General features: G+C 50.5%; 1 protein-coding gene across 1 annotated transcript; it reads left to right on the top strand.

The window, feature by feature from the left end:
* The first annotated feature begins 18,270 nt into the window (after positions 1 to 18,270).
* LOC122390713 (silk gland factor 3-like) lies at positions 18,271 to 21,527 on the top strand. The gene has a single exon (XM_043383911.1). It carries the CDS (start codon positions 18,306 to 18,308, stop codon positions 19,659 to 19,661), a length of 1,356 nt encoding a protein of 451 aa, XP_043239846.1. The 5' UTR covers positions 18,271 to 18,305; the 3' UTR covers positions 19,662 to 21,527.
* The last annotated feature ends 1,414 nt before the right edge of the window (positions 21,528 to 22,941 follow it).

Below are 22,941 nucleotides of genomic sequence, written 5' to 3'. Positions count from 1 at the left end.
CTCCGATATGGACCACTTCCTCCCGCCAATGCAGTTTTGGGTCGGTCCGAATCTCCACGTGTGGGCTTATGACCGGAAATTACCAGATTCATAGTTCTTAAACTTAACCCGCGCCCCGTAGGGGGGGGGCCGAAACGGCCCCTCCCTGTCCTTTTCGGTCGATATCTCCTAAACGGCTAGAGATATCGCCACCAAACTTTCAGGACCCCTCCGGGCATCAATTTTACACATTGTGACCAAAAATTTTTCCAGAGGCTATGATAGGTTGGCCACAAATGACGTCAGAGTGACGTCATGTTCTGTCATTTTCGACCGAAAAAAGACCTTCGCGAGAAGACCTGTCAGGACTACAGCTTTGAAGATACAGAAAAATGATCAAGACATAAAAGGTGTAGAATTGACAGGGCTACAAAACTGCTATCTCGAATTTTTGAAATTTTTGAGTTTTGACCCCCAAAAATCAAAAAAGCATTTTTTTGGATATATTCGCCAAAAAATCCAAAAAGTTTTTTGACTTTCGAAAAAACCGGAATATATGTGATAGTGCCTACCGTCTTCTATCTACATACCAAATTTCAGATCGATACCTCGTTTTTTGGCCAAGTTATAGCGAAAAAACTGTTCAAAAATGATGACGTCAAATTTTCAAACTCAATTTTTGGCAATTCTAGACCTCGTAGAGCAAAACGAAGACCACCATTAGACTCCCCGTGACGAGCTGCATCGAATTGATACCCATTTTATGCAAAAATATCAACTTTGAAATTTGACCTAATTTGACCTGACCTTGACCTGACCTTCACAAAAACGTGACCTAGGCTGGCCCCAAAGGCTGCCTAACCCACACAATCGCATTTGTCATGTAAAATGGACCATAAAACATGTATCACACGACACATTCATATTGTGACCCCCGGTGACCTGACCTCGCTGTGACCTGACCTGGTATCAGTGACCTCAGATAGCAAAGTATGTGTTTGACGAACAATGTACCATCGATGGTTTTCAATAAATTACCAATTTACTCGCTTTCACAGCACATTTCTTGAATTGCCTGTGAACGGTGAAAATCTGACCTTTGACCTGACCTGTGACGTCATCGGTTTGACCTAGGTCAATGAAATTTGGTCACAAGGTAGTTCCCGGGTGGGGCTATCGAACGCCGTTTGAATTTTGAAAATCGGCCGGTAACTTTCCGAGATCTTAGGGGGGGGCCGAAACGGCCCCCCCCCCCTACGGGTGGTAGGGTCCGCCGGTAGCCCTACGGGGCGCGGGTTAAGCTAGTGTATTGACTGTCATCCGCATTTGGTGTACTTGTAGCTTTTTGCTTGAATTGGTCCATCAACAGACCATCAACAGCCAACCCCTGAACCTCAATCTCGACCAACGCCAATACCACTGAATACCGAGTGACGCTACCGACAACCACTGACAATCGACCACGACGACCACCGTTAACCATCCACTGACCCCTGATCGCTCACGCTGACCACTTACCACTGACACCACCGACCACCGTCCACCGACCACCGACCACCGTCCACCGTCCACCGTCCAGTGACCACCGTCCACCGTCCAGTGACCACCGACCACCGTCCACTGCACTCAACAACGACCTCGAAACAAGCACGAGCGTCTGGCAGGTTTCCCGTGCAGGAAAGTTGCCTCCTTGTTGCATGGGAGATAGTGCAATCTCGTGCTGCTTTGATTCACATGAAGGTGGGCATTGGGCAAGGCAAAATGTGGAGCGGACCCGGGCGCCATACCTAATGCACAAAACCGAAATGCTTGCTTGTTGTCACCGTAAATCAGACACATTCCTGGTTCCACATTTCCTTGTAGTTTGTAAGTAATTTACCAGCAAATCAAAAGTTTCAATTGATGATGTAAAATTTTATCAAAATTTGTAGTTGATTGATGATAAAGGAATATTTTAGCAATCATTATTCCTTTAACCCGCGCCGTGTTCGGGTGGGCGTTTTTACACCCCTTCCTCTCAGGTTTTTCGGAAATGGCTCAAACACGGCGGGCGCCGTAATTTGGCACGCCTGTTCATACATCTTTTCTGCACATGCTGTTAAAATTCCAGCCCCGGGTCGTTCAAGGTCAGGTCACCAGGTCACGTCAAGTGACTTAACCTCAGAAAATAGCTCCAATGCTCACCATTGCTGCACTGACTGAACGATCGTTTTCAAATTTTCAGTGATTTTTAAGAGAAGCAGTAGCTATACAAAAAGTATGACTCGGAATTTTTATATTTGTGACCTAAGGTCAAGTCAGTTTTGCGACCTCTCCATTATCGGTCAATGGAAGAAAATTAAAATGCCTTTTGGACGAACATCGTTTTAAACGCTCTCAACCATCTGCTTGCAGGTAAATATAACACACTGAATCAGAAAATAGTACCCATGACCCCTCTGTGTGACCCTTAGGTCATCTCAGGTCATGAAAGGCCTCCAGCAGTTTTTTGACAGTAACTTTATTTGATAGAGACATGCTAGAGCGATGAAAACACCTTAGATGTGTTCCGGGAGACAATACGGATCGACTGATATGCGGCATGACCTTTCTCGTCAGGTCATGACCACGTCTCCACGAGAGGAACACGATGCTGGCAAAAGCAGTGTCGTGACTCTTGTGTCAAAAATTATTACTGGAAAACATTTTCGTAAAATAAGCTATTCTTCGAGTTTTTGCCACTAGAGGCTAAACTGTTGGTTTGAGGTCACATATGAGAGCTTGCTTTAGAAAGAATGTTTACAGAGCAATGGAATGCGCTTTTTCGTGGCGCTGTTGCATTATTGGCTTCCGCGTCACGCGCTGTGTTGTAAAATTTTGGAATAGGCAAAATTTGACCTCGATAACCTCTGGTGACCTCACATTTGACCTGACCTCAAAATGACCAAAGTATTTTTTTTTCATTATCACGCTCTTTTGAATGCCGCTTACCGCGTGTCACTATATGTGTGGCCCAGGAGCGAGTTAGAAGGGGGCGTGAACCTCCCCCCCCCAGCACTGCATGGAAAGCTCAGACCACCACCACGCCGCGGGTCAAAGGAAGGCCTAGCAATGCCTACTATTAAAACATGCTAAACAATATACAAAACGGTAAAGCTTGGTTTTGCTGCCTAGATTTGCTTTACCTATGAGTAGGCACCTATCATGAGTGTGACTGATGACTAATGAGTGCGCCCACAGCCGATACCTCTGAAGCCTTTTTATGGTAGGTAATATGCTAGTTAGTTTTACTAGTAGGTAAGTGGTCGACCTTAATTAAAAAAATCTAAAGGAATCCATGCATGTTAGAGAATATTTGTGCTGAAATAATTTAGTTTGCATGGGGAGAACTCGATTTGAAATATTTATTTGAAGTGGGCTCAGCATTACCTAGTGGTAACGCTAGGTTTGAAATAGCTATTTGATGTGAGCTCGACACCAGTGATAACGCTTTTTTAGCTGGTGATGCTTCATACTTTTTTAAATACACTAAAATAAATCACTGAATGAAGAACATTCGTTAAGAATTACCCTGCTATCAGCTTGATTTTAACACTTGCAACCACAGCCCATGTCGATCAGTTGATAACAAGTTGGATGTTCTGGAATCCGGTTTGTCGCCATTCATTCCAGCCAGTCGCCTCCACCGCCAGTGTCCGTTACGACCGGATCATGGTCCCTCAGCGTGTGCCATGAGCCATGACATTTTCAGATATAACACCTTATCCGTCGGGCCTATCTCCGCTGGTGGCGCTAATCCCCCAGTTAAGACCCAATGGGACGTCTATCAGTGACGACCTATCGGCTGTCGCAGGTGTTCAATGTCCATCGTTTGGCCAATTAGGCACACTTGTCTTAGCTCAGTTGGTGACAGATACATCCTGAGCTGTTCCGCGTCTTTCGTGCGCTCATGGGATGGATGCAACGCAGTGCAACGGGTGCTGAGACTAATAATATGACCGGGCTGTGGTCAGCACGGCACCTGCTGTGCAGTGTCGGTTCGCGGCTCGGATGTTACAGCCTTCTTTGTGTTCGGCCGGCTGTTACGGCCGACAGCTTTAGTGTCGGCAGCAGCTCGTTGCTGCCAGCGTCACGGTGCAGTGGCTAGCTCTGTTGCGCCTTCTGGTACCATGAATACAGCGAGTCCGACGACGGTATAAAGGCTTAACGCTGAGTACCTCAGCGGGGTGGTGCTGCTGCCGTAAAAGTGAGACAGAATGGCGTTCACTGCGCCACAAAATAAAGTGACGCCGGTTTTATATGTAATGTTGTCAATTGCAGAACTTATGAACGTCGGACACTCATTAAATGAGCCGATGCAATCAAAAATTGATATGCTTATCGCCTGGTGTTATAGGATTCGAATGTTCAGGAGCGTACGCGTTGAATAAGAATGAAAATAATGCTTTTATTGATACAATTCATGCACCATACGCATGCAGCTGGGGTCGTTTTATCACCAATAGATAAAAGATTGTGTAGGCGTATTTTTATGCCATGAAATCAGAGGAATGTTTTTATTTTCACAGCCTGCACATGTCGGCTTAAGGCGACTATCAGAAGGCATTCTGATTGCTGGTCCCCCAGGCACCGAAAGCTGAATTTAGTACCCTCCACAGCTGCAACCCTCAGCCTCCCATGGCTGAGGCGTGCCTGGCAACAGGCGGTCTGGCAACCAGCTGCAGTAAGTTAGAGACGGGTGCGTGGCAGCTGATTAGCATTCAGATAACACTAGCATTATACGTAGTTAGTTAGATAATCCATTCACTGTGAAACACCATCGAGTACTTCTTTAAGGCGGAGCTAAAGCTCTAAAAATGTGCCTAAGTATTGTGTGTAAGCAGTAAGCACACATCATTGTTCTTATTGGCTCACTTCCAAGGGCAAGGGCAACAACAGTTTGTATTACGGACATGCTCCTTTTCTACTTTTGTCTCCAACTGCTCTTTAACTCTTAGCGATAAAAATAACTTGGAGCATGCACGTGCTGTACATACGCTGTCGGGTAGATCTGCATCTCTTGGATCTCGTGGTCTCGCCAGCACGAGTTTCTGTCCATCTGCGAGACCGCTCAGTCGGCCTACGTCTTACAACAGCTTACTGATCCGGCGGTGGGCTAATCCGTCAGCCGGCTCAGATTGCCAGCGATATGTCGTACTCCTAATCTCCGTTTTCATCTATTCGCACCACCAGCAGAGAGTGCTAATAATACGAGCTAATAATGTGACTGTATTATACTTTGTAGACGCTAACTAATGTAAAAAAACTTTATTACCACACTTCCTAAAGTTTCGGATTGCCGGATTGTTTTGAAGTTTCCAGTTACAGTTATACTTTGAGTTGGAAAGTTAAGGCATAGTTTGTGATTTTCTTATTTATTTATTTAAGTTTTGAGCTCGAAGTTGTGGCACCATGACGGAAGATCGTCCCATCAGGATCTCACCAGCTCTCAACAGCACACCACGGTCTAAAGTAAAGTAGTTACTGACCAGCCGGGAACCAGCCAGTCCCTATCACGGCCTGGGATCCCGGCCGTGACTGGGGCCTGGGGGCCGAGCAGTGCCCCGTCTCAGCCGTCACCCAGGCCGGCAATCAGCCTGTCCACCGGACCACTCGGGCGCGCCCCAAACAACCGCCGGTCGACACCGGGCGCACGCACAAAGTGTCAATCACGGCGCAGCGGTGGCATTCCTGGCGCAGCTTGGCGCGCGGCGCGCCGTCGACCGAGCGGGGCGGGCCCGCTGTCATGACGAGGGAGGCGTCATGGCTGGATTCCACGCGAGCCGTGTAACGCAGGGGGAGGAGAGGAGGGACGAGAAACGCAATGTGCAGAAACTAGCTCGCAAACATTGATGCTGCGCGTTAGATGTGTGTGTGTGGTGACAAGGTTCGTTATACGTGGGGGTGGTAATGTGATCTTGCCTAATTACACGTCCAGACTGGCTGACGTCACCTGACTATCATGACCGTTTCTTCACATTAAACGGACTGTCCATCGTATTTGCATCGTTCTTATATATTTTAGAAAAATCCCTTTAGTGCTTTGCTTATTGATGCTTTCCAAAATAATGACACACCATGGGCAATGCCAATGGCATTGGACAGTGTTAACTATTGGTGCCAATCGGAATTTCTTTTCTTGGAATTCCAATTTTTGTCCAATTCCAATTTGGAATTTGGACGGAATTCTTAACATTTTTTGGAAATTAATCGGAACACAAGGCCTTTAAAATTTAAAATTTTAAAACGGAGGCCTTTAAAACGCTTTTAAACACTTTTAAAATTTACGCAAAAAATGCAAAAATCGTTAAAAATTGGAATAGCCCCCGCTTTGGACAAAATTGGAAATTTACTTGGCAATTTCTTGGAATTGGATCGGAATTGGAATTGAAATTTCATGAAATTGGCACCACTAGACTGTTAACCCTCGCCGGCACAGGCCATTTTGAGTCCTTCGACGGCACAAAGGGTACGACCCCCCCCCCCCTCGCGTTTGGCCCCTGATGGAGCTAGAGCTTCGCGGAAAAAACGAGTGTGTTGCCCGTCACGAGAGGAAGCCAATGATACCCAATTTTAAGGTCCTAGGTCATCGGTTCACCTTCCAGGTCAGGTCAATGACCCAAAAATCGGGAATATCGGGACCTGTTAGAAAGTCGTAAAGCGTGACTGCTAAGGGGTTTTCCGGGGTGCTGATCACGAATATAGTGTCAGTTTTGATCACAGTTGATGTCTTTAAGCGTTTAGACCAGGTCGGGTCAGGTCAGGTCAGGTCAGGTCAACCGGTAGGGGTCGTGACGGGTATTCGTAGTACTACCTGTCATCCGCCTCTGACAGAGCCGTAACATGTTACGAAGGCACCAAAACTACTTTGTAATTGTTCAAATGGTTGCTAAATTCGAATTCAGCTAAAAAATAGCCTAGAAACATGTAAAACTCGAAAAAGTGAGCCGAGGTCACCAAAGGTCAATGACCTGACCTGACCTTCAGGTGACCTTGACACCCACCCTAATGCATGGGAGCAACATCAAATCACATGTTTGAACGTTTGAAATCACTAAAAGCTTGCAAACGCGCGGCTAATGCGAGCCGACATACGCCGATCGCGATTTCGGCCAAACATGGTCACGGAAAAGAGGTCACAGGTCAAAGGTCATTGTGGTCAGGGTCATGAAATTTTCAGGGTAGGTGTAAAATTGATCAATGCGAGGGTACTACAAGTTTCGTTGCAATCGGCCGTTTTTTACGCGAGTTATTCGCGAAAAACCTTAGGGGGGTTGCATCAACCCCTTCCCCCTTTGCCGGCGAGGGTTAAAAGTACAGTCGTGTACAGGTTGATGGTCCCCTACTCTTTATCCACCGGGTTCCTATGGCTCAGCATTGGCAGCAGCCGCCTGGTACCGGTAGGCTGTGCCGCATGACCGGAGAGTGAAGCGGCACAGCCTACCCACGCTGTTTGACATCGGCTCGGGTCGCCGGTTGGAGCGCTTTGTAGACCAGCTGTCACGTCAGACCAGCGCGGGGGGAGGGGCTCGTCTCGGTGGTTGGCGTGGGCTGGGGAGTGGTGTGGGGCGTGTTGGTGGACCATGGGGGCTGGGCGGGTGTGTGTGGTCACTTGCTGCATTGCACGTTTTGCGTCGCTTAACAATTGCATTCCTGTTTTTGCTAAGCACAATGCACGGAAGACCCAGCGAATATAATTTACTTGTGCATTGTGCAAAACGTGATTTGGCACGGTATCGAGGCAACCATAGGTCTTGTGCCACATATATGCATGATATTTAGGCAATACGCTTATGAAAATGGTAGATTGAACGGATTGATCCTGGATGTCAATTCGTATGCTAAATGTCGACATGTAATAAATGAACGAATGAATGAATCAATGAATCAATCGACAATCGACATGTAGATATAAAACCGTATAAATGGCTCGCAACCACTAAAATCAAACCAGATCCTAACTCGGAAAAGCAGCCGGAGCCCCGATGAGGCTCGAACCGGGACTCCACGTTGAAAGTTTTGCCAATGCTCCATCATCATTCCACCAAGCTAAAGCGACCGGCATCCGAAACCACAAAAACATTCATTGACTTTGTTGCCGACCTCCCGGCCCCGCCGCCCGCCCGGCCAGACTTTGCCCCGGCCGTGGCCACCATCCGGTGTAGCTCAGCGTAGGAGTGCTAGACTGTCAAACTGACCGGTAGTGAGAGGCCCGGTTCGAGACGCTTCGCTTGCTGGTTGTTTATTTCTGTGTCCGAGGCTATGCGATTAGTCCACTTTTCAGAAAGATTATTTGGTGACAGGTCTGTTTTCTTTCTTTGCTGCAATTCATGAGGAGACCATATGGACCCTTACCTATCCTTCCGCACCCCACTTGGGAGATGGGTGTTTGAACCCCCCTGGGTTTTGTGAATATCTCTAAAGCGAATTTTTGGAGGGTGGATTACGATCGGTTCTATGCGACAAGTGACCACACACACTCAGTCCCAGGTCCGCTCACTCCCTCCCCACATCACCCCCGCCCCACACCACACTCCAGACCGCCTCATCCACCGAGCCGAGCTAAATAGACAGGCCTGACCTTTACCCCCCCCCCCTCCCCCCAGCCGGTGTAACGCAGCGTCCGGTCAAATCGCTCTACCAGGCGACCCGAGCCGGTGTCATACAGTGTGAGTAGGCTGTGCCGCTTCACTCTCGGGTCATGCGGCACAGCCTACCGGTACCAGGCGGCTGCTGCCAATGCTGAGCCATAGGAACCCGGTGGATAAAGAGTAGGGGACCATCAACCTGTACACGACTGTACAACAGACACTGATCGGTAGTCGGTGTACACATCACGACTATCGAATACCCTGGATGTACGCCACCATCGTGCCAGCGTCGGCTTCTGACCGATCCTCCGACACTCTCTCCACTCCCACCCTCTGCCCGCCATCAATCCGTGCCGGTGGCGCCTTCTCTGACCAGCGTGCAGAGTGCTGCCTAACGCCATCGACATTCAGGCGGGGCGGCCGGCGTAGGCAACGCTACACCGGGCTGAGAGGACTGGCTGGTGGCAGGGGCACAGCCAATGTAGGGCTGACCGACCAACAGGGGCAGAGTCGAGAGGGCTGGCCTGGTGGCTGGGGAAGAGCCAATATAGAGCTGACATGGTGTCTGGGGGCAGAGTCGATATTCTCCTATATAGGGGTGACCGGGTGACCGCGACAGAAGTTTAGAGGTGACTATTAGCTGCAGGGGAGATTCCCAATGGAACGCTGCAGTCGTTGATATTTTTTCCTGAGTCGTATTTCGACCGATACACCCCTCAATATTCACCACACCACCCAAGCGAGGTAGTCGACACTACGCGACCACAGCAGCCAGCGCAATGTCGTCACCAACGATCGCTACAGCTGTCACCATCACCATCCAACCGCTGCAGCCGTCACCACCACCACCGCCCGCTGCAGTCGTCACCACCGACCACTGCAGCCGTCACCATCACCAACCAACCACAACAGCCGGCACCACCACCACCACCACCGTCTCCACCGCGCCGCCGCCGGCGTCACACCCGGTGCCGAGCAGCTTTGTTTTGTGGGCTCCGGCCGCATGGAGTTGGCTGCGACATTAGCATAAAATCGATGGCCAACGCCCGGGGAAATGAACACAGATGAAACACCACTGTTTGGGGACAAATTGAAACGGAAACAACGACATTGGACCCTGTCCTCGTGGCATGCCAGCAGAATGGGAAACTCGCAACTTATGTGCTGCCGAGGAATACCTGTAAAATGTTCCTACTGATATTTATTGATTCGTTATGAAACCAAAGATGGATTGGTATGCATTTGCCTTTATACCTACGGGTTCGAGGATGTGTTGAAACGTTCATTAAAGGGCAAGATGATATACAGTACCTGTATGAACGTTAACAGGACACATCAGATCCATAGCACGCCGATCGACTTGCACAAATTTTCTGGCCGTAATTTTAAATGGAAACAATGAAACAACTTCCGTTGAATTTATATTAAAACATGTGTCATTCCTAATGAAGTGTAGGCATTTTATAGATTGATGATATGTGGGTTTGTTTGTTTTTACACATAAACATTTGAATTCTTTTTTATCCAAGTTGCGGTGTTGATTTTGACAGGAGTCATCAACATTATTTTATATTATCGCACTGAAATGATTAAAATATGCAAGCAAGAAAACACAGTATCAATGGAATGTGCATGAAAAGCCAGAGCATGATGTGGTTGAACCTAACTTCTTCCATCGATGTCATGGAGCGTGTTCTCAGACACCTCAGATCTGTTGCCTATAGCTCAGTGCCACACAATCTCCCCATTCCCCGGGTACACGCCAGCAGCTAAGGCGCGACGTCTCCAGCCGTTTTCTCGGCGCCGCTCCCCACACCCTGCTCGGAGCGTTGCTCCACCGCCGCGGCGGCCGCAGAGCTGAAATCGGAGCCCAGCCACCCCAGCCGCCTGGTAATTGGGCGTCATCAGTTAAAGTGACGCAGGCAATTAGCGCTGTCGGCTTACACGGGCCTGCGGCCGAGAGGCGCGCGGCACGCCGCCGCCGTCTGCCGGTGACGGACTGCGGTGGTGTGTAGAGCCTAGGCTGTACCGCGCCGCTAATCCGCCGCGAGATATCAGTCTCCTGCGCTCCATCAGATCTCACTCCGTCCGTCAGCTAACGACCGACCGACCGTCAGACGTCAGCACCGCACTTCATAAGCGGCCGCCGCCGCTCTCCGGGGGCGCCTGCGGCGTCTCGGAGATACCCGCCCGCGGGGCATCGGCGCACTGCGGCGCAGCCTACCCGCGCAGTGCCCGGCGGGCATTGCAGTCTCCGCTCAGTGAGCTGGCCACGGCTCCGGTATCAATAGCCAACTCTCGGCCGGACGCGGTTATTGTTATTGAAATTTATGCAGTCGAGGTGCCAACCAGCCCGCGCGTGCCGGGCCTGTAGCCCACTGCTCCCCTTGGATGTATCAAGTCATCTGACACCTGATCGGGTCGATAATATGGTAAATCCCTCACAAATTATGCTAACCAGGCGTGCATATCTGTGTTTTGGCCGGCGCTGGGCGCAGCCGGGTGGCCGCTGTTGCTGTTTCGGACCCGGCGGCGGCATGTTTTCGGCTCCGGGATGGGGAACAGAGCCACTGCGCCTCTGCTGACAGCGTCTGATCTGTCACACCGATACCGGACCATCAGTGACGTCACGAGCACGGTGAGAGAGCGAGACGGGTGTGCACTGTGCACCACCTGACCCACCCGCCCGACTGGGCACGCCTGGGCTACGGCGGAGCTTCGTGAACCACGAGCCTTTCCGGATCGGCTGAGTTTGTCTTCAACCATGAAAACAAAAAATGCTGTAAGCGTATTATGATTTCCGTGCATGTGCCGGTGTAGCGGTTTGGTCCGCGGCTTACCCGTTGAGCAGGGCGGCTGCACGAAGAGGACACAGTGATTGGAAGCGCTGCACGGTCTCGGAGTGATGGTGGGTCTATGCTGCCGCACCTGGCGCGCCAGGTCAGACGAAGCGGCGTCGACCGCCGCTGAGCTGACATGGTAGGTCGGCCCGGCGCGGCGGGGCGCGGCGGGCGGCGCACCGATCGTGGCGAGTGTGGCGCGCGAGTGGCTATGTCGCCGCGCCACAAAAAGCCGCACGCTGCGTGACGCCGCGCCGCGTTTGTCACCGTGGCAAAAACGGCGCAGTGATTAATCGTTGTCGTGTTTCCAAGGTCGTAAGTAGGTAAATAAGTAGCCCCATGGAAAAATGGCTGTTATTTTGTTGATTGGTGACTTCCCGGCAGGCGTGCGTATTTTTTACGGCGGTCCTCAGCGGGGGCGAACCCGCGCCGCCAGAACAGGGGCATTCCTTTGTGGTTTGTTTGCCCCCCGCCGGCAGACACTAGATAAAGTCGGTGGTGTCTTTAAACTATTACAAAGGTCCGCGGGAGGGGAAAACAAATGACCGTTGCCGCCCCCAAAACGCGGTCAAAACACCTGAAATGCGGGGCAGGACTGGGGGATGCTGGCTGACAATAAAGGTCTAAGGAACACCGGGCGGCCACCGAAGACCGTGTAAAGGGCCAATTGGCCACGCTTTGTGGTGCGAACAAGTCACGGCGCTATCTGAGGTCGAAAGCAGATGTCCCTATCAAGCTTAATTTTGGTACTGGTTTAGATAGATATGAACGACAACCAAACAAGGCAAATGGTGCTTAACTTTAAAATATATTTCATCATATCCGATGTTTTTCATATCAATTGGTTCCCATTGCGCTGCGTTTACAAAATGTCTGTTTAATTTTCAATTTGGATGCCCTCAAATAGTGGCTGAATTTCTTCCTCAGCACTGCGAAGGAATATTATCAATTGGCAGCCATTACCTAGTTAAGGAAAAAATGCCGATGGCTTTTATTGTTTGATCTGCGTGGCCCGTTTACAAATGTCACTGAAGGTTTCGAATAATGATGACATCTGAGATGATCGTGGCCCGGTTGATTTATCCTACTTTCAAACATTGTCTTTTTATCTTACTTCATGTTGCATCTGGTAGCCGGTAGGTAAGTCAAAGTGGAATGTCTTGAGGCACCTGACTAATTTTTCATCCTTAGTTACATCATAACCGTTAATTGACAATGTTACGAATGTCTCATCGTAAGGTTTACTGTAGACCTTTAAAAATAAAGATGCTATCTAAGCTTTATATTTTATGCTAAGGCCTAAGGATAAGCTGAATAATGGAAACCGTCACTTCAATGGCACAAAACGTTTTTACCAGGCATGTCAATCTCATCACATTTTCCGATAGGCATATCCTTGTATTTTCTATTTATTTCTGTTTAACCCGCGCACCGACGGGGGTCTGCGCCAACTTCGCACCGACGGGGGGGGGGGATGACCGCCCCCCCCTGAGATCTCGAGAACGAAGCAAGATAGCGACAAGCGGTAAACGGCATCGGATACGCACGGACAAGGTCTACAATTTTTACAAAGGTCATTTTCAGGTCCGGTCAAAGATGACGTCACAGGGGTCGAAAAAAGTCAAAATGGCGGCGCTAGATATGGAGAGAGTTTTTTTCTCGAATAACTTTCGAATTAGTCAAGATAGAAACAAACTAAGGGCATCATCGTGATCCTCTCGTCAATCCGCATCGAATGATATGTATGTTGACCTCGAAAGGTCAAGGTCAAAGGTTGACCTCAGGTCACGTGACCTCGAGGTCATCATGTATATCATTCGATGCGTCTTGACGAGCTTAACACAATGAGACCATCCGCGCGGCTGTATCTTGTTCCTGTACGGAGTTATTGGCAAAAAACCGCTGGTGACCTTTGATGACGTCACATGACCTTACAGCTGCCCGACAGCAAAACAGACCTCAAGGTAGTGAAGGTTGATCGTATATGAAGTCATATATGGTATATGGGGCCATTCCGACGCGTTTTAGTGGTAAAAACAGGGAGTTGATTTTTCCCCCATTGACTTATAATGGGGAGGTCGCGAAATTGACCTGACCTTAGGTCACCGACATCAAAATTCCGAGATAAACAAATTGTAGCTACTAATGACCTAATAACATCCTGCGACTTTCAAAGGCCTCCGACATCTACTGTAGCTCTGGCACGGTGACAAAGTTGCAAAAAAGTGACTTGAGGTTGGATCATTCAAAGTGACCTGGTGACCTGACCTTGAAAGTTAGGAGGTTCAAACTTGCACACCATGTGTAAAATTGATGAGAGAATAGTCATACCAAATTTCGCGGCGCTACGCGCCGCGGTTTTCCCGCTATCCGCGAAAAACCTCAGGGGGGCGGATATCCGCCCCCCCCCGTCGGTGCGCGGGTTAAAGGGACCCTCCCACCTTCAAAAAAGTTTATGAATTGGTATGAAAGTGATGTCGCTCGGTTCAGAAAGGGCGAAAACGAATATCTAACAAATTTCACCGAAAAATATTCACCGGTTTTCAAGATATTAGACTTTTACTTTTGTTTACTTGTTGGGATCTCCGCTGTTCCTAGCGACTTTATTTGGAAGCAATAGTTTGGCAGCTGAAAGTGCGGCACTTGTTGCGCGCAAAGCAGCATATATCGCCGCGTGCTACAAAACGTTTTAGTCAAACATTTAAAAATCGTTAGATATCTGCGCTGACGTCACACATTCAGAGGGGTATTCCTATGCATTAGCCCCTCTGAATCAAAATGCTGCAATTTTGAAATTCAATATTTCCGATTTAAGGCATTTCTCGATGTTGTGAGTGCCGAAACCGGTAATTGTGAGCCAGGGACCCCATTTTGGCTATTTCAACTCAAATCTAATGTTAAGGTGGGAGGGTCCCTTTAATGTGCTTTTATCGATACCTATAGTCATATTTTGTGTCATTATTTTCAATTAAAAGTTCACAGCTATTGCCGACAACCTGACTTAAAAATCTTGTAACCATGTTTGCCATTTAACCATGTTTGCCATTTACATGTTTGCCATTTACATAACTGTACTTTTCGTTGAGCACATTGTAGTTTATCATGTGAAAATTGTGATGTCGTGCGTCCATTTTTCTTCTTCTAATTTTGCCTTTGGGGGGTGCTCTACAGAGCCCCCTCCCGTTTTTTTTTTCGGCAATATCTTCCAAACCGTTTAACGTATCGACACGTTACTTGCGGTACCTTCAGCGGCATCAATTTCACGCCTTGTATCTAAATTTCAACTTTCTAGCTACCATAGGTCGGCCGAAAATGACGTCAGAGTGACGTCATGTCGGCTGATTTTGATGCAAAACATTGAACTACGGCAATCGCTCTCAAGAGCTCAGTTTTTAAGCTAGATCTTATTTCTTTGCTTGTTGGACTTAATATAAACGTGTCTATCAAACTGCTATCTCAGATTTTCAAAATGTTTATTTTTTGTAAAATATACATACACAATTACAAAAAAAATAAAGTTTATTATTTTTTTTCCAAAAGGTTTTTTGCTTTTCGGAGAAAACGGAATATATGTAATAGAGCGCCCGTCGATAACCTACTCTAGAAAGTTTAAGCTCAATATTTTCAAAAATGGCCAAGCTATGCGCATTAAAGTGAAAATTTCACAATTATAGATTTTCTAATCCATTTTCAGTGCGTTTTTGACGTCATACAGAAATATAAATATTAATAGTACCATCGTGTTCCTGAGCACAAACTGCATCTGATAGGCACCTTTGTATTGAAATATTTCGTTTTCAAAATTTGACCTTTTTGACCTGAAAGTGACCTGACATCAGGTAAATTTAGATGAAAATGACGAGGAAAATGAAAGATGAAAATGTCACGTGACTGATACATGATATAAAATTTCCGTGACCTAGGATGACCTGGCTTGACCTGAAAAATTCGAAGTAAAGGTTCAGTACCCTAGGGGTATGTAAGAGTTATATCAAGGAGTTATAAACCAAAAAACAGTCTGATCGGACCTGTAAGCCGTCGGCCAGAGCCTAAATTGTGAACAAGCCAAAATGCTGATAATTTTTACTTTGATCTGACCTGTGACGTCATCGGTAACCGCTAGGTCAATGAAATTAAGTTTCGCTGGACAGTTTTTCCAGGGCTATCAGACGCCGCTTGAATTTTGACGATCAGCCCAGTGGTTTCGGAGATAGGAGGGGAGCTCTCTAGAGCCCCCCCCCCCCCTCGGTCACTCACGTTATGGAAAATACCCCAGTCATGCGCGGGTTAATAAAAGAGAGCTGTGCTGGCCATTAGGCGGGTGAATACTTGTTATAGGTACACTGGTAGAGTAAATGAAACTGTTAAATGATATCGAAAAATGAAGACGGGGTCTGAATGTATTGTCTTTTCTCCCGAGTGATCTGTCTCGACGGGCCATGTCTGACATGAAACGGCTCGGCTGCGCACCTGCCGGTAGTTGCGTCCGGCCAATCTCCTGCTCTCCTTGCCTCCAACCCCCCCCCCCCCGCCCTCCCCCACCATCCTCTCATCTTTCAACCATGACACGGTTTGCTATGGCCTTACAAAGAAAACTAGACGATAAATCAACAACAACGACAACAACATATTGGGTGTCAGAAGGATAAAAATGATTTAAATGTCACAGACATACTGATCATTGATAGGTATACTTTGTGTTCGCTTAGTATTCATTGAAATATAAAGTATTCACCTTCCTCATTATGGCAAGGATTAGGTTGGAATGTTTGGCCTTGCTGCAGGAACTCAGAAGGCATTTACAAGGTTTCTAGAAGAAAAAAACTTTGTATTCGTTTTCGCCTCTCGGCTTTTTCAGATCACCTGCAATAGTTACGCTCACAGGAAATACAAACAACCTTTACAGTTCTGTATTGGGGCTTGGAATCTATCAACCATGCCCTCTGAATTTTATTGCTGCATCTTCCTGTGGGTGAAAAAGGCCCACAGGGCCCTTCGCTGTTTCGCATAGGCGCTAAATAACACTGTCGGCCTCAGTTGGAGAGGACATCATGTTCCTGGTAACGGGAATATAGCATTCATAAATGTGTTCGAACATTTCAGTTAGGATGTTAGACAAATATGATAATACATCAGGTGGAATACCTACCCACATACAATCTACACAATACACTCGATGTATTACATATCATCGCAGACTGCAACCACAGGCGGCGGAACGGGGAGGGCACCGGGACACCGTGCCCCCTTTGATTTTGGATTTTAGCATTAGCCCTATGGGCGTTGCATGGAAAGAATGGGACCAAAAGTCGGCAGTGCCCCCCCCCCCCCCCCTGGTGTTCCGCCGCTACTGTCTGCAACAGTTTTCAAGCTTCACGCTGGTATTCTATCATCTGGATACGAAGCTCGCCAAATATTTTGTGATTTTAGACATATCGAGTTCTTTCACCTACCAGGTTTATCGTAGCAAAACTTAAAAGCTCAATTTTCCTATTGTGTTCGTCACCTTTCCCGTTCTCTCACATCATGTGCTACAGATGTACCTACAGGAAAGGAAGGTGTCTGCAGGGTTAGCAATTAGCATCGGCATGGATGAGAAAACAGGCATCGGTATGAATTATGAATACTGAACAGAGGACACAAAATCGAATATCACAATGTCTCACAAACTACCTACAAAAGACTACAAATGACAAAAGCATAAAATGCTATAGTACTCAGATTTAATTTATACGACCTTATCCGCTAATGAATCCGAAAAAGGAATATTTTTTTACGCGTGCATTCGGGCACAGCCCATCATCGGATGTATATTGAATGTTTACTTATTTGGCGATATGCCTACATCTGCTAATGGGCTGTGCCCAAATGCACATATAAAAGTTGTTTTTTATGATTCACTCAGGAAGAAGGTCGTATAAATTGAATTTAATTGTTAACTCATGCACCTTGAAAAAGCACTACGCGATAAATGCCATGAGTACTTTTGATATACCTACGCATATCAATGCACTGGAATTGGATTGATATTTGCTGTGGATGTCTGTTGTGTTGTTTTAATTGGGCCAATTTCTATGAAATCCAGTGTGTGAAAATCACGATAGCTGAATACAAATCAAGAACAACGTGGAAGAAGGCCGATTTTAGGTGCTGCCCACTGTCCAGCATTGTTTCGACCTGGCGTTGAAGAAATACGGCTCTCACCCGTTAATTTTGGTTAGTTTCCCCAGGCCAGCACAGTCTAAATGTGTTCCCGGACTGCGAGCTGGGGCCGACGGTGCCATTTAGCGTTGCACCCCAGACGGTCAGGTGGCGTACCGTCCGGAATGCCAGCTATGCGAATCTGCCAATTACACCGCTCTCTATTTACTCCCAACGACCCGTGAAAACCCCTAACCACCAGTTGGGCCCATTTTAGAGCAAACCCTAAATAAATACGGGTATTTTGGTGGGGCCGGCGGTGATCCATCAGATGGGAGTGCCGCCGGCGACGGCGGCCCACCGGCCACCCGCACCCGCACCCGTCGCCGGTCGTGGGCCGATGTCAGCGGCGCCGCCCGCGCCGCGGTACCGCGGACCGCCCCGAGCTGGCAGCGGTCCTGCCGCACCGTGACATAACCCTCCGCCGCCCCGTCGACGCTGCAATCTGCTTGCAAAGTGTCAAAAAATTGGCCGACAACACCGACGGTACAGTGGTGACCGGGATCGAAAACCGCCGCTGAGCGCCGGCCAATCAGAGGTCGGCGCGCCGTGACGTCACCCGGCCGACCAATCAGCGCCGGAGCTCCCGGCCATAGCGGCTGGCGGAGGCCGGCGCGCTCCGCCGCCAGTAATGCATAACGCATGAGCCGTGGCGAGCGGGAGGCTGCCGCGTGACATGGCCTCTGCCGCATACGGCGCCCTCAGTGCGGTGGGCGCGGACGTGAGTGTGTCCAGTGGTGCCGAGACCATGCTCAACTCGCCCGGATACGTGATGCGCGACGGCTCGGAGATGAAGTACATGCCGCACCCGCAGCAGAGCGCGATGCCGCACAATCCGTGGGCGTTCGCGCCGCAGGCCGACCCGGGACACTGGGCGACGGCCATGCACCCGCACGTGGGACTGCACCAGGACGTGAAGCCTCAGCCAGGTGAGATGCTGCACCACGGCCGGGTGCCTCAGCACGCGGCGCCGCACGCCTGGCACCCTCCGGTCTCCTCACCGTACATCGGCAGCACGCCCAACGGCGTCGGCGGCCACCTGCAGCACCCGGCCTACGCCATGAACGGTATGATGCCCCACCAGCTGCCGCACCTGGGCGGCCGCGACCCGCACGAGCTGATGGGCGCCCAGGGTGAGCACAGCCAGGAGATCGAGGAGGACCCGCCCTCCTCCGACGACCTGGAGGTGTTCGCCAAACAGTTCAAACAGCGCCGCATCAAACTCGGCTTCACGCAGGCCGACGTCGGCCTGGCGCTGGGAACCCTGTACGGTAACGTCTTCAGCCAGACCACCATCTGCCGCTTCGAGGCGCTGCAGCTCAGCTTCAAGAACATGTGCAAGCTGAAGCCGCTGCTGCAGAAGTGGCTGGAGGAGGCCGACTCGACCACCGGCTCGGCCACCTCCATCGACAAGCTGGCCGCGCAGGGGCGGAAACGCAAGAAGCGCACCAGTATCGAGGTGTCGGTGAAGTCGCTGCTGGAGCAGCACTTTCTGAAGCAGCCGAAGCCGGCGGCGCCCGAGATCTCTGGCCTGGCCGACTCACTGCAGCTGGAGAAGGAGGTGGTGCGCGTCTGGTTCTGCAACCGCCGCCAGAAGGAGAAGCGCATGACGCCGCCCGTGATCGGACCCAACTACGAGAACGGCGACACCAGCTCACCGCAGTCCTACGTCTCGCAGTCCGAGCTGCAGCACATGCAGCAGCAGCAGCAACAGCAGCAGCAGCAGCACCCAGCAGCAGCAGCAGCAGCAGCAGCAGCAGCAGCCGGCGCCGCACGGCAGCGGCCAGCAGGGCCCGCCGCCGCCGCACGGCCAGCCTCCCCTGGGGCCTCCCCACTACCACCACCAGCGGCGGATGGACTCGATGCAGGGCTCGCCACCCACCCACCTGGCGCAAAGCCACAGCCCGTCGATGCTGTCGCCGCCGCAGCAGCAGTCGACGGCGTCATCGCTGCCGCCGCACTCGCAGGGCCTGGCGGCGCACTGACTAGGCCCGGTCGCAGCGAGAGAGACGCTCACCCCGCCCCCCAGTGATCATAGAGCCATACAAAGACTATACTGTGCCGGACGCCAGCACTGAGTCAGCGCCGTGGCCAGCTGTGTGTGTATATAGACGGAGAGCCGCCGCCGCTGCTGCTGCCGCTGAACGGAGAGGCGCGCGGCGCCGACGGCGGGTGTGTGCGTGTGTGCGTGTGCGCGTGTGGGGCCGCCCGCGCCGGCGCCTCCTCACCGCGGTGCATCAAAAGCCGTCGCCGGCACCGGAGAGCTCGGTAAGCAGGTAGATCGGAATTCTCTCTCTGTCTCTGTCTGCTCTCTCTGTCCTGTGGCGGCGGCGCGGCGGCGGCGGCGGCGGCGGCGGCCGGGATCCCCGGTCGGCCGCCGCGGCCGGTCCGCCCGCCAAGGCCGCCCCATAAAAAGCGGCTCGGTGCTGGCCGCGCTGCCGGCCGCCGCGTCTCGGCTCCGTCTCCCGCTCAGTCCGGTCTGATGCCGTGCTCTCGGTCCGGGCCGCCGTCCCCTCAGTTGTACGGAGCTTATTCGTTGTTAGTTTGGCGGCGCCGCCGCGCCCAGCCCGGCCGGTCCCGGTCGCGGTTTGTGATAGAGCCCGCGGCCACTGAGAGCGCGCCAGCGAGCGAGTCTCATAAGGAATACCTCTAATGTTTGCATTTTGTGTACTTGCGACCGCTGCGCCTGGCTCTGCGGACCGTGGCGTTGGCCGGGTCAGGTCAGGCCAGATCAGGTCGGGCGGGGTCGGGACGGAGACTGCTAGATCTCCGTCGACACGACCCCGCCCGCCGGTCGCTGCAGCCACAGCCATCGGTGTACTGTCATCCAACTGCCGCGCTCGACTTTTTCATAGAAACTAAGCTGAAATTTATGGCCGACTCGATAGACAGTATCTTACCAGGTCTATTCGTATGTGCACTTTGCCGTATTACTTATTTCATAAAGCATTTTATTTACGGTGTGCTAAAAGTTCGCTTCTTCAGTTTAATCTGATTTCGAAATCATTTTAAATTGCTTATACAACAACCAGCTTATACCAATTATTATCTGGTATTCAAAATTGTGTTGTCTTGCACTAATGCTACCTTGAATAATGAATAGCTGGGAGGTATATGGTGTCTTGCAATTTGGTATCTTATGCGAAGAAATTAAAAGTTTTTTATGTCTAGCGAGTAACGCTGTCACATTTTGACCTTTAACAATGGTCGTTAACAAGGAACGCCAAATTCCAGGAAATGCTAAATCAAGGCACTAACAACACAAATAATAGAATAATGTTCACTACAATGTGTAGCATTTGCAGTTAATTCGTTTGCATGTGGCATTATTAAGTCAAGCAAGCACCTGTACTGCTTCGCAGCTCACTCCTCACCTCTGTCAAAAAGTACACCTAGGCACTTGGCTAGATCTTGTTGTATGGGACTGTTTGGTAATTGTAAATTGAGTGCCAAATCGCTTTGTAGTAATGTTGTCGTTATAATTGGTATTTATTCATTTAGTTTTCTGCCTTATTGCTGTTTTCTGAAATGTCTGCTTCAAATTTCATATGCTCAACATTGATAGAGTACAATGGTCGTATATATTTTCCATACGCATACATTCCGTTGTAAAAAAGATGTTTCGTAACATTTAAACGTGCACTCTTTGCATTAACCAATCAAAATGCTAGGTGACAGTAATGTTTAATTAACTATCGGTCGCTATAGTCATGCTTAATATGGATATACCATGTGGATGATACCGATTACAGTGTTGCAATTATTTGTTTTTGTTAATGTGTATTGCCATGCTTTTGAGAAGTGTGGCTTCTCTTCATCTACGCTCTTGTTGATGTCATGTCTGTTCGCGTGTCCAGGCATCGAGAGACAATGTGTAAAATAAATCCCGTTTGCCATACTTCAAAACTTTTCCATCTAGCGCTGGTGCTTCCAGCTGAGAGGAAATACGAAATATCCTGTCGGAAGTGCTCTGATAATGCCTGAAAACTGATCTCTGCCACTCGAGCGCAAACCCAAGTGGTTATAAAAGAGCCGCCGAATCCGGGCGGCGCGGTCGAACAGCAGAAATAGCGCTGAATCACGCGCCGAAATGTTTCACCGGGCCAATCGGCGTGTATCGGAGCTGAGATCTGGCGCCTGGCCGGCCGGCCGACAGCGACATATTGCAGCGCGCCCGCTTAATGCCTCTTCTGGTGCACATGCGAAAAACACAATGACGACGGGAGAGTAGGCGAGAAAGAGAAGGGACCACAGAGGGGAGAGGGTGTTGCAGTGGAGCGGCGAGTGCAGAGGGCAGGGGCTCAGTGTCGGCTCTCCGAGTGGCCGGTCCCAGCGGACAATGGCACCGTACCGGCACGCTCCCTCAGTCAGCCGCCAGCCATTTCTCTTCGGGCCGCAGACCGGCGCATTCTTCTCTTTCTCTGGATATCCATTTATTTCATTCTTATCGGCTGTCTTTGTCGCGGAGCGGCGCAGGCGCTGCGACGACGAACCGTTTTTACCGCAGTGGCGCACTCACACAGTCCAGTCAACAATTGGTGGCTAATTTATGTGCCATGACCCGCGGCATGGGCACAGATGCGCCGCCGAACGGGTTACTCGGCCCGGAGTGTGGCGCGCCGCCGCCGCAGCTCGACGGTGTGTCGAATCGTCGCCGGTCGGGCGCGGTTCCCGCGTCGCGTCGGTCCTTTGACGCGGGCCGGCGCGGCAGCTGCCGGCGGCCGTCGTCACCGGAGCCGGCGCGGCCGACGTCTTTGTGTCGCGGCCGGCGGCCTGCACGCCCCGGCTGAAATCCAGTCTCACCGGCGAGATGGCAGGTGTGCCGTCGCCATGACGACAGAGTGGCCCCCGAAACACGATCGCTCGCTTACCTCTGGCTGCCGCGACCTCGCCGGCGCGACGACCGACTTCGACCAGCTGCGCCGTCCCGGCCGCCGCCGCGCCGCTTCGGTCTCAGCCGCGTCATTTCAGCCGCCACCGCGTCTCTGCCGACCCCGGCCGGCGCCGCCGCTTTATTGGAAAGGGTTCGGGTGCAAGTTTCCAGTCGTCAATGCCCGCAATCCATCGCGCGATTCAATTTTGGCAACTTGGTTCCGGCGAATTTACGTTCAAAAATGGCCTGTTAGGAGGTAATAGTGTGGGGGAGCATGCGCCGGTGGCAGACGGAATTTCGCGCTGGAGGAATGATCCGGGCGCGGGCGTCTCTCTGACGGCCTGGTGTCAAGTGCCGGAGTGACGGCCGCGGCGCCGCCGTCAGCTTATTATACAGCGCGCGGCGACGGTAGGAAGCCGGCGAAAAAGTGTCGCCCGGT

Source organism: Amphibalanus amphitrite, unplaced genomic scaffold (assembly GCF_019059575.1).
Source record: "Amphibalanus amphitrite isolate SeventyFive unplaced genomic scaffold, NRLGWU_Aamphi_draft 000406F_arrow, whole genome shotgun sequence".
In the NCBI taxonomy this organism is placed as follows: domain Eukaryota; kingdom Metazoa; phylum Arthropoda; class Thecostraca; order Balanomorpha; family Balanidae; genus Amphibalanus; species Amphibalanus amphitrite.
This window is presented reverse-complemented; position numbering and strand designations above follow the sequence as displayed.

Excerpts from the sequence above, each read along its gene's own strand:
- LOC122390713 (XM_043383911.1), top strand. The coding sequence starts at position 18,306 with ATGGCCTCTGCCGCATACGGCGCCCTCAGTGCGGTGGGCGCGGACGTG.